Source organism: Dipodomys merriami, unplaced genomic scaffold, assembly GCF_024711535.1.
Source record: "Dipodomys merriami isolate MVZ:Mamm:240054 unplaced genomic scaffold, mDipMer1.0.p SCAF_90, whole genome shotgun sequence".
NCBI classification, from domain to species: domain Eukaryota; kingdom Metazoa; phylum Chordata; class Mammalia; order Rodentia; family Heteromyidae; genus Dipodomys; species Dipodomys merriami.
Window position 1 is genome coordinate 2,803,257 of NW_027206513.1, and position 15,585 is coordinate 2,818,841.

The 15,585-nt window shown below is 36.1% G+C and overlaps 1 protein-coding gene and 1 pseudogene across 2 annotated transcripts in view; one reads left to right on the forward strand and one right to left on the reverse strand.

Annotated features, from left to right (window-relative positions):
• Positions 1-14,988, forward strand: part of Zc3h6 (zinc finger CCCH-type containing 6) — a 53,675-nt gene extending 38,687 nt beyond the window's left edge. Inside the window, exons 8-12 of the mRNA XM_070013285.1 lie at positions 1,848-1,957; positions 2,367-2,620; positions 6,384-6,895; positions 7,921-8,154; positions 12,507-14,988. Of these exons, the coding sequence (XP_069869386.1) occupies positions 1,848-1,957; positions 2,367-2,620; positions 6,384-6,895; positions 7,921-8,154; positions 12,507-13,987 (2,591 nt within the window). The 3' untranslated portion in view covers positions 13,988-14,988. The remainder of the gene's footprint in view (positions 1-1,847; positions 1,958-2,366; positions 2,621-6,383; positions 6,896-7,920; positions 8,155-12,506) is intronic.
• On the reverse strand, positions 10,256-11,056 carry LOC138821191 (high mobility group nucleosome-binding domain-containing protein 3 pseudogene; annotated as a pseudogene). The gene has a single exon (XR_011370093.1). The product of XR_011370093.1 is annotated as a high mobility group nucleosome-binding domain-containing protein 3 pseudogene (transcript).
• Positions 14,989-15,585: the final 597 nt, after the last annotated feature.

The window sequence follows — 15,585 nt, forward strand, 5'->3', positions numbered from 1 at the left end:
TTAATCTAGTTCAAAATAAGAAGAATATAATTTAAGCAATATTAAGAGAATATTTGAGATGTTAACAAGGTGACATGCTAAAATATTCAGTGCCTCTGATAGGGTGCAACAGGAACAATTGCATCAATACTAATAGGAAGTATTAGCCATCAATGCATAATATTAAAATTTATGTCATTTGTTAATGACATATAAAATAAAAGATCAAATCAATAAAAGAAACTAGAAATATATTAACTAGATAAATTTTTAGATAATATTTGGATCCTCATTTGAATAAAACAATCATAAAAATACTTTTTTAAATTATTGCATTAATTTTGTCAGGTTCATAATTAAAAAGACAAAAAATCCCTTATCTGTTTATAATAGATATGGAAGTATTTAAAGGTGAAATGTATTTGGAATATGTTTTAAAATACTTCATTCAGTGTTAGAGATGAGTCATGACAGGAATGTTGGGGTAATGTAGGTTTCACACAATTGCCAGAAGTAAAAATTATCCAATCTACAATGAGAAATAAATCTACAGTGGTCTGTATAAGGGAGTGCATTTTAGTTCTACTTTGATATATGTTTAATAACCTTGAAACCTTATAAATGTTAAGTAATTTTATTCTTTAGACAAAGCCTTTTGGGCTTTATGACATGAGAGAATGTACATATGTGTAAAAATACAGTTTTTATATAATTTCTCATAAAAAATGAGATCTATAATTGTGAAATTTTTATTTTTTCTTTTTTTTTTTATATTTATTTATTTTCTTCCGGTCATGGGGCCTGAACTCTGGGCCTGGGCGCTGTCCCTCAGCTCTTCAGCTCAAGGCTAGCGCTCTACCACTTGAGCCACAGCACCACTTCCGGCTTTTTTTTTTCTTTTTGCTTATGTGGTGCTGGGGAATCGAACCCAGGGCCTCATGCATGCAAGGCAAGCACTCTACCACTGAGCCACCTCCCCAGCCCTTTATTTTTTCTTAACATTTACATTTTTAAGTCATATGGACTCTTAATATATGACAGGTAGTAAGCACTTTTCTCTTTTCCAGATAGTAGGTTCATCCATACTCTTGTAATCATCCATATTCTTAGTCTATAACTTTAATTATTTGACTTCACCTTTAACATGACATATCATGCCCCTTTATTTTCTTTGTATACATATATTCTTGCTACAAAATTTATTTGGTTTGAGGTTAGTGACAGTGGCTCACACCTATAATCCTAGCTACTCAGGAGCTGAGATTTGAGCATTACAGTTCAAAGACAACCTGGGCAGGAGGTCTGTGAGACTCGTAACTTCAATAAACTTATAAAAAAACAGAAGTGATGTTGTAGCTCAAGTGATAGAGGCAACCTTAAGCAAAAGAAGTTCAGGGACAATGCCCAGGTCCTGAGTTCAAGCTCCAGGACTGGCATATGCACAGATAAATTATTCTTTATATTTTGTTTTTTTAATGTAAAGTAAGATATATATTTGTATTTTGCTTTATTGTATAAGGAAACATGATTTACTCAATTGAAATATTATAATATGTGCTATACAATTATGGCTTCTTTTATACAATTATGACTTCTTCCAATTTTAAGAGTAAGAGCTTAAAAACTTTTGAAAGCTTCTGAATAATTAAAATTTTAGTCTAAAATATAAATAATCTGATGTTATTATAGTTTCCAGTAGAGTATGTAACAATACTGTCCTAAAAGGTACACTGTGGAATTGTTGACTATAGAAAAATATTGTAAAGTAGAACTCTAGAATTCAATCATTTGAGTGACACTTACTGTTTTTGGTTTTAAGAAAACTAGATCTTGGTTTACTTGGTCAGTTCCTTAATAATTTTGTTTACATGAGTTTCCCTGCAAGTTCTATCATAGTGGAGCAAAATGTTACCAAGGAGACAACTGTAAATTTTCCCATGATGATCTGACTAAAGAAACAAGGAAGCTTTTGGACAAAGTAAGTAGCATTTTTGTACATTAATTGTTAGGTCTGTCCTCATATTTATTTGACTCATACTTTATAAAGCACATTTTATTTAGTTCTGCTAAAACTGAGGAGTAGTTATTGGTTTTAGTTTATTAATATAGTATATTGGAAAAGCTTAGAATCATTAGACCCTTAGGAGTTAGGAATATTTTGGTCTTATTCCTGCTCTGCCATTAAGAGTATTAACTTACTTTAAACCTTACTTACCCTTTGCCTCTTTAAACTTCATTCCCTTTATTTAAAATGAAGAATTAACCATCTCTGACCCGCTTCAACTTTAATATTGTACATTTTTATTAGGAAAACTATTAAAGACTTACCAGTTCTAAATGTGAAAAAAGGAATTTATTTTGAGTTAGTAATTTCTACCATTTTTTAGGTATTGAATACTGATGAAGAACTTATAAATGAAGATGAAAGAGAATTAGAAGAACTGAGAAAGCGCGGTATAACACCTCTTCCCAAACCACCTCCTGGAGTTGGGCTTTTGCCCACCCCACCTGAGCATTTTCCCTTTTCTGATCCTGAAGATGATTTTCAGACAGATCTCTCTGATGATTTCAGGAAGATTCCATCTCTCTTTGAGATAGTTGTAAAACCTACTGTGGATTTAGCACATAAAATTGGGAAAAAGTAAGTTAAAACCTGCAACAATTGCAGCAAAACATTTCCCTAAAATTTATATTAAGATACCAAGTTGTATTTCAGATTAATAATTCAATTAGACTTGGAGCTGGGTGCTCGTGCCTTACACCTAGAATCTTAGCTAGAGGCTTAGATGTGAGGATTCCAGTTCAAAGCCAGCTCGGGCAGAAAAGTCCATGAGACCCTTATCTCCAATTAATCAGAAGTGGAGCTGTGGCTCAAGTGGTAGAGCCTTGAACAAAAAAGCTGGAATAGCATCCAGTCTCTGAGTTCAAGCCCCAGAGTGTACATACACATACATACGCACCCCTTAGATAGAAATAGCAGTTATCTGACATGCACTCAGATTTCTGCTTCCCTTTTACTTTTTGGTCTTTACCCTCTGCTGCCTGCCTTCAGTGTTTTTATCTAGAAAATCCTTGCACAGCTCCAGAAAGTTCTCAACATACTAATCTTAAAAGATGCTTTCAGGTGCATGGATTTAGCATTCCTTCCACTGATTATAAACTTGGATGTTCATTCAGACAGTGATGTCTCCCATAGTGGTTAATATGTCTCCAGTATATTTGTTTTTTTTTTTTTTTTGAAAAAAATGTTTCCTAAGGCTCTAAGAGAAAGATTATCAGGTAGGCTATATCCAAGCTTTATGTCCAGTAATCTCATTCTAGCCTTGCTGCCTATCTCTTAGAAGTCACTATACTTGGGCTTCTGTTGTTGATTATAATTACTTTTTGCCAGTCCTGGGGCTTAAACTCAGGCCTCGGGTGTTGCCCCTGAGTTAGGTGCTCAAGGCTAACACTCTGTGACTTGAGTCACAGCTCCACTTCCAGAACTTTTTGTCTTAATTGGAGATAAGACTCTCAAGAATTTTGAACTGTGATCCTCAGATTTCAGCTTCCTACTAGTGAGCCACAGGTGTCTGGCTTGATTATTAATTTTTGGTTATTCTTTTTTGTTTGCTTGTTTTTATTTTATTTTATTTTATTTGAGAACATACTGTACAGAGGGGTTACAATTACATGGGCAGGATAATGCATACATTTCTTACCAAGCATTGCAGCCTCCTCCTTTGTTTACCCTTTACCTCCCTTCCCAGCCTCCCCCCTCCCCCCCACCCAATCATACCCCCCTCCCCCCCACACACCGACATTGTAAAGCTGGTTTTGACATGACATTTTGTACTTCTCATTGTTGCAACAGGTCCACCTGAATCCTTAAACGACTTGTTTGTCCCCATCTCCTCCACATGTTATACTGACATCAAATATAGTGAAAGCGGGGGTTACACTGTGGGGGAGGGACATACAAAGCAACAAAGAAATAATCTTATAAATGCGTTAGAAACACATGCATGAAAGAAATGAAAACATTAAAATACATATTTAAGGGTTCATTTTCCTAACATCACATTATCTGACCTTTTCTGCTTGACTTATACCTCTACTAGATATTGCAAATAAGGGAAACCATGGGACCTATGTTTCTTTGGGCCTGGCTTACTTCACTTAATATAATTTTTTCCAAACCTTTCCATTTCCTAACAAATGGGGCAATGTCATTCTTTCTGATGGAGGCATAGAATTCCATTGTGTATATATACCACATTTTCTTTATTGTTTGCTTGTTTTTTAGTACCAGTCCTGGGGCTTGTACTCAGGGCCTTGGCACTGTCCCGGAGATTTGGGGCTCACACTTAACCACTTGAACCACAGCTCTACTTCTGGCTTTTTGGAGATAAGAATCTCACAGACTTTCCTTCTTGGCTTTGAGCCATTAAAGGTGTGAGCCACCAGCTTTGTTTAGTCACTAGAACTTGAGAGTCTGATTCAGGATAACCTTGAGTTAGTTCATAACCAACCTGAACTACATAGTAAACAACAACAAAAAGTTAATGTCATATATCAGATCTAGTCAGTGAAATAAAAAAAGTTATAGGAAGTAGAGCTGTGGCTCAAAGTGGCAGAGTGCTAGCCCTGAGCAAAAAGAGCTTAGGTACCGTGCCCAGGCTCCAAGTTCAACAAAAAAAGTTATTCAAAATGAACTATACTACTTTTGAGCGAGGATGGGCAGTAAAAACTAAGAGAATGCAAGAGAAAGGTGATATTGAAAAAGAACTGTACTCTTTACCTGACTTATGTAACTGTAACCCCTCTGTACATCACCTTTATAATAATAATTTAAAAAATTTTAAGGTATAAAGAATAGAAATGGAAAGGTGGGCATAATGGCCTATGATACCAGTATATGGGAGGCTAAAGCAGGAGGATCATGAATTGAAAGCCAGCCTTGGCTCCAGAAAGTCCTTCTTACATAAAATTAAAAGAAAAGAAATGGGAGGCAGACTGATTATTTGGGCACTTTCCCCCATCAAACCCAAAGGAATCAACTAACAAAACTATCAGAAAAAATATATTGTTAGCATTGTGTCCAGAAAGCAAAGCAACATTCAACAAAAAATATTTTGGTATTACATAATGGCACATTAGATAATATAATGTAAAAGTTGTATGTATAGTATGTTAGAAAATAGATTCTAATTTTGTTGTAAAAAAGTGGCGGGGGCGGGGGGTGTGGGTAGGCTGGGAATGTTTCTTAGTAGAGTGCGTGTCCAACATGCATAAACAGAAAAAGCCGGAAGTGACACTGAGGCTTAAGTGGTAGAGTGCTAGCCTTGTACAAAAAGCAATCTGGGACAGTGCCCAGGCCCTGAGTTCAAGCCCCAGGATTGGCCAAAAAAAACCCCAAAAAACAGTGTTTATGTGCTTTGGAAAAGGTCTGAGAAGCTGGGCGTCAGTGGCTCACACCTGTAATCCTAGCTACCCAGGAGGCTGAGATCTGAGGATCATGGTTCAAAGCCAGCCCAGGCAGGAAAGTCTGTGAGACTGTTCTCTCCAGTTAACCATCAGAAAACCAAAAATGGCACTGTGATTCAAAGTAGTAGAGCACTAGCCTTGGGCAAAAGAGCTCAGAGACAGCACCCAGGCCCTGAGTTCAAGACCCATGACCAATAAAACAACAATAACAACAACAAATCTGGGAAGACAACCAACAGACTTTCTTTACATGGTGGGATAGAGATTAACCTTGTCTTTTTAATTTGTATTTTTATTATCTTTTAAGTAGTTGTACAAAGGAGCTATCATTCAACAAATCACTTTATGAATACAATACATCTTGATTGATGTTACTTCTTTCATCATTCTCTCTTATTTATCTATGTAGTTTTCTGTATTTTCTAAATATTTGTAATGAGTAAGTTTTAGAACTCCTGGTTAATGAGTTTTTACAGCATTGAGATCTGAGCGCACATGGCTCAATCTGTAATCCTAACAACTCAGGATGTTATGTGGTGTGAGGACAAAGGTTCAAAGCCAGATCAGGTAGGAAGGTCTATGAGATTCTTACCTGCAAAAAGCTGGATGTAGAATTGTCGCTCAAGTGATAGAGTGCTAGCCTTGGCACAAAAAGCTCAGGGACAGCTCCCAAGCCCTGAGTTCAAGCATCAGGTCTGGCATACACACGCGCCCGCGCGCGCGCGCGCGCGCGTGCACACACACACACACGAAGCAAGAAAGAAAACTACAGCTAAAATGAAAGTAAGAAGTAAGAGGGTATGGAAAAATTAGTTTCTTAAACATATATTCTTGTATTCAGCTATAAAAAATTCTATTTACCCAATAATCTGTTTAGAAGTGCAACATTCTTGGTTTTCTGTTTTCTTTGAACTAATAAATACTCCTTCTATCTACAGGCCACCAGCATTTTATAACAGTGCCTCACCACCAGGACCACAATTTCAAGGAAGCAGTCCACATACTCAGCATATCTATAGTTCTGGGGCAAGTCCAGGTTCTGGGCCCAATATGTCTCAAGAATGCAGTAGTCCTGTGATGCACCCAGGCTCTCCTGGACATCACCCATGTGCAGAAGCTCCTGGGGTACCAATGCCACAGAGCCCACCATTGCCACCTGGTCCTCCTGAAATGTTAAGCCCTCACAGTCAAGCTGGAGGACTTCTTCAAGCAGATACTCCTTTGACACCACAGAGTATGGGTGGAACTTACCACTCCCCAGGCTTTCCAGGACATGTAATGAAGGTACCCAGAGAAAATCCCTGCTCTCCAGGTTCTTCATACCAGCAAATCCCTGGTGAAATGCAGCTGAGCACCGATTATGACTCCCTACAGAACTCAGCTGAATTTTACGATAATTACTATTTACAACATGATGTACATAATTTTCAGCCACTCAATAACTCTGGTGGTAAGTTTACCTTGTAAAATAATTCACTTCTAATTTTTTTTCATTTTTTTCCCCAGTCCTGAGGCTTGAACTCAAGGCCTGGGCACTGTCCCTGAGCTGCTTTTTGCTCAAGGCTAGCTCTTTGCCACTTGAGCCACAGCGCCACTTGTGGCTTTTTCTGTTTATGTGATACTGAGCAATCAAACCCAAGCCTTTATGCATGCTAGGCAAGTACTCTACCACGAAGCCATATTTCTAGCCCTCTCTTCTAATTTCAAACTACTTTAGCACTGCTTTTCATTAAAGGCATGATGAGAATATCTTTTTTTTTCCTGTGTCAGTCCTAGTGCTTGAACTCAGAACTTGGGCTTAGCCCCAAGAGCTTTTTTTGCCCAAGATTAGCCCTGTACCACTTGAGCCACAGCTCCATTTCCCAGTTTTTGGTGGTTAATTGGAGATGAGAGTCTCATGAATTTTCCTCCCTGGGTTGGCTTCAAATTGCAGTCCTCAGATCTCAGTCCTCCTGAGTACTTAGGATTGCAGGTATGAGCCACTGGTGCCTGGAGGAATGAATGTCAAATAAAGCTAAATTAGACCAATTAGACCTTGTAACGTACAGAATAATAATAAAACATGATTGTTATGAGTAATATCATTTGACCATTAGAATCAATTTTTCTACAATTAATGTTTACCATGAAGTCTTCAATATGCTTAGGAATAAAACATTTCTACCTTTGTGACATATAACTCTAATGGTAGAACATAGAAGACAAACAAGCATAATAAAAGGTATATACAAATAAAGAAATATACTAAAAAAGCTAAATATGTTATGAAATTGAAACCTTGAAGTACAATTTTGTCATAAGAATAGAAAGACCTTAGATAATGTTTGAAATAATTGAAATTTAGATCATTATAAATACTTAAAATTACATAACAATTTGAGAAATCAGTGTTAATTATTGAAGTTTTAGTTTCTTACATCTTTGGTGGAGTTTGTGTTCACTCAGTATTTGTCTCTTCTTCTATTATGTGTATAGATGGGATGTGGCATGAGGAATTTGCCCAAGAGCAGCTACCCATTGGTCAGGATTCACCTACCCTTGAAAATGAGCCTGACACTAGCAGCAATATGACAGCCCATGGCCCTCTGCCTGTTCCAGGGCTCCTCCCTGCAGTACAGAGAGCTCTGTTTGCTCGACTTACTCAAAGGTACCAAGAAGATGAAGAACAAGCTAGCACCCAATCTCAAAGAACACCAAGCAAAGAAGAAGGTGAGTCAGTATTTAATAGCATCCTTCCTATTTCAGTAAGTTAAAATGTGAAAATGAGTTCCTCTATTCTATTTCCAATCAACCTTATAGTCTCCTTTCAGGATTGCTTATGGTTTCAGTAATAAGTAATTGCAAAATGTTCTTTTCACTCAGTGATTAGAGATGAAGCTGGGACTTAAGACCCACATGAACAGAGTTATAAGCAATTAAAGCCTTTTCTTCTTTTCTTTTTAGGGTACTGAGGTTTGTACTTAGGGTCTCATGTTTGCTAGACAGGTTCTCTACCACTTGAACCCTGTTCCTAACCCTTTTTACTTCTAGTGATTTTAGAGTCTCTTGCTTATGCCAGGGACTGTGATCCTATTTGTAAATGGGATGACAGGTGCCCAGTTTTTTGTTTTGTTTTTTAGTTGGGCAAAGGGAAATCTCTCAGACTTTCTGCCCTGACTTAGATTGATCATCCTGATCTCCATTTCCCAAGAGTAGCATTATAGGCATGAGCCACTGTGCCTGGCTGAGCTTTTTCTATTTTTAGGAAGAAATGAAACGAAACAAAAAGGGTACTTCCAGTTAGGGATTTTGAGTTCTGTCCTACTCTAGAATGATTTAGTTACTAGAGAAAATTTACTGCACATAGTGTATATATTTCTGCTATATTATTTAAAAAATACTATTCTTTTAGGGAGGCAGTCCTAAGGTTTTTAATTCAGAGCCTTTTGCTTACTAGTCAGATGCTCTCTCCACTTGAGCCATGATGCTTCAGCCCTTTTGTGCTATAGTTATTTTTTTAGATAAGGTCTTATGAGTTGGTCTTGATTCTCCTATATATGCCTCTCAGTAGCTGTGATTACAGGTGCACACCAGATTTCCTGGCTTATTGGTTGAAATGAAGTCATACTTTTTGCCTAACCTGGCTTTAAATAACAATCCTAATCTCCACTTTCTAAGTAGTCAGGATTTACCAGCATGTATACCACATTCAGCCTAAGAAATATAGTTCTTAATATGAAAGGATTATATAGAAGAATTTAAGTTTACCTTAATTTTTTTTTTCTGTCATGGGACTTGAACTCTAGGCCTGAGTGCTGTCCCTGAGCTTTTATGGTCAAGGTCAGTGCTCTATCACTTCGAGCCACAGCACCACTTCCACTTATCTGGTAGTTAATTGGAGATAAGAATCTTAAGGACTTTCCTGCTTGGGCTGGTTTTGAAATGGGATCCTCAGACCTCAGCCTCCTAAGTAGCTAGGATCATAGGCATGAGTCACCAGTGCCTGGCTCCTTAATTTTTTTTCTTTTTCCCGGTCATGGGGCTTGAACTTTGGGTCTAGGTGTTGTTCCTGAGCTCTTCAGCTCATGGCTAGCACTCTACCACTTGAACTGCTATGCGACTTCTGGCTTTTTCTGTTTATATGGTACTGAAGAATCAAACCCAGGGCTTCATGCATGCTAGACAAGGACTCTACCACTGAGCCACATTCCCAGCCTCCTTAAAATTTATGTTGATAAGTATACAGCTATTAGATAGCTAAGGATGAGAAAAGTTTAAAACATGCACTTCTTTGTGTGAATTACAAAATTAGTATGTTTTGTTAACATGAATAATCATGTAAAACTATGTAACACTAGATAGTTACAACCTATTATAGGAACATTATATTTTATGTTTTCAAAGAACATATCAACTTTTCTTTTATCTAACATCGCAGAAAAATTAGGGATTCCTAATAAATGAATTTTCTGTACACTTTAAATATACTTCTTTAAGTGCTAAAAGGTAATTTAACATAATCATTATTAAATGATGATAGTTCTGTAAAATCTTACAGACTTTTATGTTTTCATAAACACAATTTAAACTTTTAGATGATAGGAAATTATGTACTATAATATATAATTGGTGATATTCTTTCTAAGATGTTTGCCGTATATACAAAAATCTTGAATACTTAGGTTTCTTTGTGTTTGTGTTCATTTTTTTCCCTGTCTTTTTTTTTGGTTCTGGGGCTCAAACCCAAGATATTGTACTTGCTAGGCAAGTGCTTTGCCATTGAACTATATCCCAGCCCTGTGTTCATTTTTATAAATCTTTTTTTTTTTTTTTGCAGACAAGAAAATCTTTTATTTTAAACCACAAATAATCAGCAGGTAGCTACAACTATCCATGTCTCATTAAAATCACATAAAACCTAGGTACAAAAGCACCACTGATTATTGCTCTAGAAAAACTGCATGAAAAATTCAAATATGCACAGTAAAAACACCACAGGTTGCACAAGACTAAGTTTTTTAAAGTGAGGGCATGGAATGATGGATCAACTTTAAACATACATTTCCAATTATTAGATAGGTATTTATTTTACTTGAGAATGATGAAAATTTCCAAAAAAGCATGATTACAAGAGGGTCGAATATCCATCTTTATATATACTATATGCCAACTAGTAAAGTCCTAAAAAAATTAGCATTTACAAAATACTTGGTAAAAATAGCTTTTAAAAGTTGTCCCAAGAGGTAAATAAAATCACCCCCAATTTTCCATGGCAATTTATTCTCCTTCGTTATCTATAGATTCAGTTTTCTGTGCCTCTTTAGCTTTGGTTTCACCATTTTCAGATGGCGCAGCGGCTTCCTTTCCAACTTCCTGCTTCTCCTCCTTCTTCCCTTTGGCTCCTCTGCTAATCTTTGCTCCGGGTTCTTTCTTAGCAGATGTTTTCCTTGGTTTAGGCTCAGGTTTGGGTGGCGGAGCAGGTTTTGCAGATAGCCTGGCAGACCGTCTTGTGAGCTCCCGTTTGGTTACTTTGGGTCCATCTTTGCCCTCTGCATTCTCTGGAGACTTTCTCTTCGGCATAATGACTGTGTGGTCGGGGGGGGAAAAGTACAAGCCGCTGGCTGGGTCCGCGGGCGCCCCATTTTTATAAATCTTAATGATCTTTTGATAAAAATCTGGTAGCTATACTCCTTACATAATATCTGTTTTCTAATTGGGCTATCTTCTACTTTTAAAATATTTTATTTATATTTACTCCAAAAAGATACAAGACTAGTTATAAAATATATTGATATGAAAATGAAATAAGAATAGCAATGAGAAATCATGCGATGAGTTAAATTTCTGTATAGAAACAGTTAAAATAATTTACAGGTAAAAGTGAATTACAAATTGAGCTCTAGACTTCATTAAGTCTAAGAAGAAGAGATCTAATGCCTAGAAATAGTTTTTTAGGCACTGATATCTGTGTAAAAGCATTTTGCTTTTATAATACAGATACTATTTTAAACCACATCCTATCTATCTAAATACTACTGCTTGTTTTGTAAGCACTGTTCTGTAAAACAATGAATGCTGTGATAATATAGTTTCATACATTGCTACACAGTAAGATTAGGTAAAAACAAAAATATTTAGGATATTCTACTACTATGTTATAGGATGGATATATATGTATATATTATATGTGTTATGTATATATAATATATATATGCTGTGTTCTGAATGAATATGAAGAGCATATACTTGGAGGACAGCTCAGAACCATCTTATAGGGTGCTTTAATGAAAAAGGAGAATCACCCTCCTGAAGCATCAGTTTAGCCAGTTTTCCTAAAATTATATATAACATGGGTTGGAGGCATGGCTCAACTGGTAGAGATTCTATCTCCCCACCAAACATGAAACTCAAGAGTTCAAAATCCAAGTACCACAAAAAATGGGCATAACACACTTGGGTAAAATAATGTTTATGAGTAATGCTCAAAATGTTCCCATGGAGTTGAAGAATATAAATTTTATTATGTTAGTTTTATTGTTTTTAACTTAATGTTTGAATAGCTAATTTATTTACTTAGTTCAAACATCTAAAAATCTAATGAAGTGTAAATAAAATCTCCACCCTATTCCTCATTTTTATTGCTCCCTGAACAGTCTTTTATTAGTGATTTTTTTTCTTTTCAATCTCTTGCTGTCCTGATAAATTCAGAACAATGCAGGTCAAAGATTGCTTTAATCAAAGAGATCCAAAAGAGTTTTAGAATGCCTTTCCAAAAGTATTTTCCCTTCTTCTCTACACTGTCATCTATCCCACACATACCTCTGAGTTCCCTTTATCCAAAAGGTCCTGATTTTTCTTTTAACTGGAATGATGCCTTTATATTCCAATAATTTACCTCTTCCTTTATAGAGGGTAATAACTAAATAATTACCTCACTATATTTCATCCTGTTCAGTTGAACCTTGATAATAGATTTTCTTGAAGTTATACTACAGTTATCTCAGAAATAATATATGTTATGTTAATTAAGGCCAAATATGAATGGTTCATTCTTTATCATAAGGGTTTTTTTCTACATTTAGATGATACAGTTAACTGGTATTCCAGTAGTGAAGAGGAAGAAGGAAGCAGTGTCAAATCAATACTGAAAACATTACAGAAACAAGCAGGAGTGTTAAGGAATCAGCAGCAACCTTCTACCGAACATACTACTCCTACTGATCCAAGACTTGCTAAAGAGAAAAGGAAAGGAAATCAGGTGGTTGACCCTAGACTTAGGACTATCCCAAGGCAAGACATTAGAAAACCTTCTGAATCTGTCCCAGTGGATCTTAGACTTTCGTGGGATCCCAGAAAATTAAGAGGAAGTGGAAGTGGCCACGTTGGCTCTGTAGTTAGGGGAACAAAGTTTGATATACACCATTCAAGTGCTAGTGCTAATATCAAACACAAAAGAGGAGATGATGATGAAGAAGAAACAGAAAGAGAACTGAGAGAAAAAGCTTTCTTAATACCTTTGGATTCTTCGCCTGGTGTAGTACTCCAGGATCCAAGGTCACAATTGAGACAATTCAGTCACATTAAAATGGACATTATCCTAACCAAACCCAACTTTGCAAAACACATTGTGTGGGCGCCAGAAGATTTACTTCCAGTACCTTTACCTAAACCTGATCCCGTATCTTCAATCAATTTACCTCTGCCCCCTCTTATAGCTGACCAGAGGCTCAATAGGTTATGGAATACAAAAGATGATCTTCATCAAAACACAGTACCCACTGATCCAAAACTAACAGCCAAAGCCAAAATTAATCCAACAAACAGAGATGGTTACCTCGAACAATTTGGAGACTTACATAGTTCAGGAAGTAAATTAGGAGATCCTAGGCTACAAAAGAATTTTGATCCTAGACTTCACAGACTGTCCAGTACAGAGTCTTATCAAGTGGCTATGAAGGAATCACATACATCAAAGAGTACACCTCATTTAGCCAGATCAAATGCTGGTTCATCACAGTCCTTGGGGGCAATCACTACCAGTGCTAGTCCTGAGGCTCTGCCTCCATATGCCCCTAAACTTTCATCTTCAGCTGGCCTTTCTCTGGGAACTCCAAGTTCAGTTCTCGGTGGTATTAGTTTGTATGACCCTAGAGAGCAAGGTTTGTCATCTCCATCAGAACTAGCAACAGTTTCTTTAAGAGAAAATTTAGAGAACCAGAAAAGCAGTGGTTTAAAAAATAGTGACAAAAATGAACCTTCTTCTGGAGAAGCAGTCCTACCACAGAAAAACACTCCAGATGTGGAAGGCACTGTTGATGGGGCAGCTGACACACCAGTAGATAGTGTCAAGAGCCCTAGCAAGGGTCAGGTCTCAGCAGTGCACAGTCTTCCTATTCAGACTTTAGCAGGCTTAATCAGACCCCCATATGGTGATCCAAGGCAGGCAAAGCAGCCTGGACAGGTGAGCCCAATACCAGATAATGATCCCAGTAAAGAAACAGATGATAAATCTCTAAAAGAGGTTTTTAAAACTTTTGACCCAACTGCTTCACCATTTTGTTAGCTCTCATGTAATTAAGCAGTTCTTTTCACTGTTGTGATTTTTTGCAGTCCTCTGCTGTTTTGTAACTGGTTTACCTCTATAGTTTATTTATTTTTAAATTATAAACACTTTTCAGCTGCTAGTATCAGAACCACATGAAATTATATCCTCTAAAGCCTGTGGTATTTTATATAATATTTTTATAACTTTAAGAGACTGTAGTAATGGACATAGAATTGCATATCATGTTAGTAAAGTACTTTTATTGTAAATAAACCACCAGAACTCAACACTCTGCCTGAACTTATGCCATGAACTTATGTCGTTCATAATCAATGTTTAGATAAATGATTACCACTTTTATATGGTTGTTTAGTTTTAAGCAATATGATATATATTACTTTTGAGAAACAGTATTTTGACTAGGATCCTCTCTATTTGTCAGCATAGAACTGATTAGTATGTAATTGCCAGCTGCTAACTAAAATGTATAATGAAGTAAAAAAAATTTTAAATCTTAATTAGCATAGCAGTTCATGATTAAGGGCATCACTTTTATTAGTATTGGCAATATTATTGTGTAAATGAAGCATTTGAATGTCATATCTTTATAAAGTATTGTATACTGTATCATAGATGTTGGAGATATATAAACAGAATGTTTTGCTAAAGTGAAATATTCCCAAGTTCTCTAACATAACTTTTTAAATTTAATTTTTCCTATCAAATAACAATGAATTATGGCTGTATTACATTGTGATGTTCATGTATTTCAATGTTTTGTCTTTCGTAGCATAATTTATATTATTTTTCAAATAATGTAGCTACAACAATTGTGTTCATCATGATATTGGCAATTTTTAAGAAAAATTTCAAAAGAACCAGTGAGTCTGTAGTGATTATTACATTGATAGTGTATTTTAAATGGTCTATATTCTTTTCTTAAACAGCAAGAAAACACCAAGATGACAGGTATAGTCAACTGTATGTGGCTACCAATAAAGAATCTCTTTCAGATTTCACTGACTGGTGTTCTATAAGAGAGAGGATTACTTTGTGTCTTTATATTTAATGTTCTCATAACTTAGAATTCTGAATTTGAAATTGCATTTTATTAAAAATAACTTGTATTCATTCTTATGTATTTACTTCAGTATATAAAATAATGGTATATTTTATGCATATATAATTTATAACAAAATATTACACGTATGATACACATATCTTGAGCTGCCAGCTATATGAAAATATTTGCTGGTAGCAGCTCTAATAAGTAACCTGCAAAGGAGAATTTCATTATAAAACATAAAGTAGGTAATAAAAGTAGACCTTGGATAAAAACATCTACGCTTGAGAAGTGATTTTAAAAATACACAGTAAAATATTTTTGCATCTATTTGTTGCCTAAAATAATTCTGTAAAACATTTTCAGGTAAAGAGATACTGTTTAAAGCTATCATAGAAAGCATTTTTTTGGGGGGGTCCAGTCGTGGGGCCTGAACTCTGGGCCTAGGTGCTGTCCCTCAGCTCTTCAGCTCAAGGCTAGCGCTCTACCACTTGAGCCACAGCGCCACTTCCGGCTTTTTTCTTTTTGCTTATGTGGTGCTGAGGAATCAAAC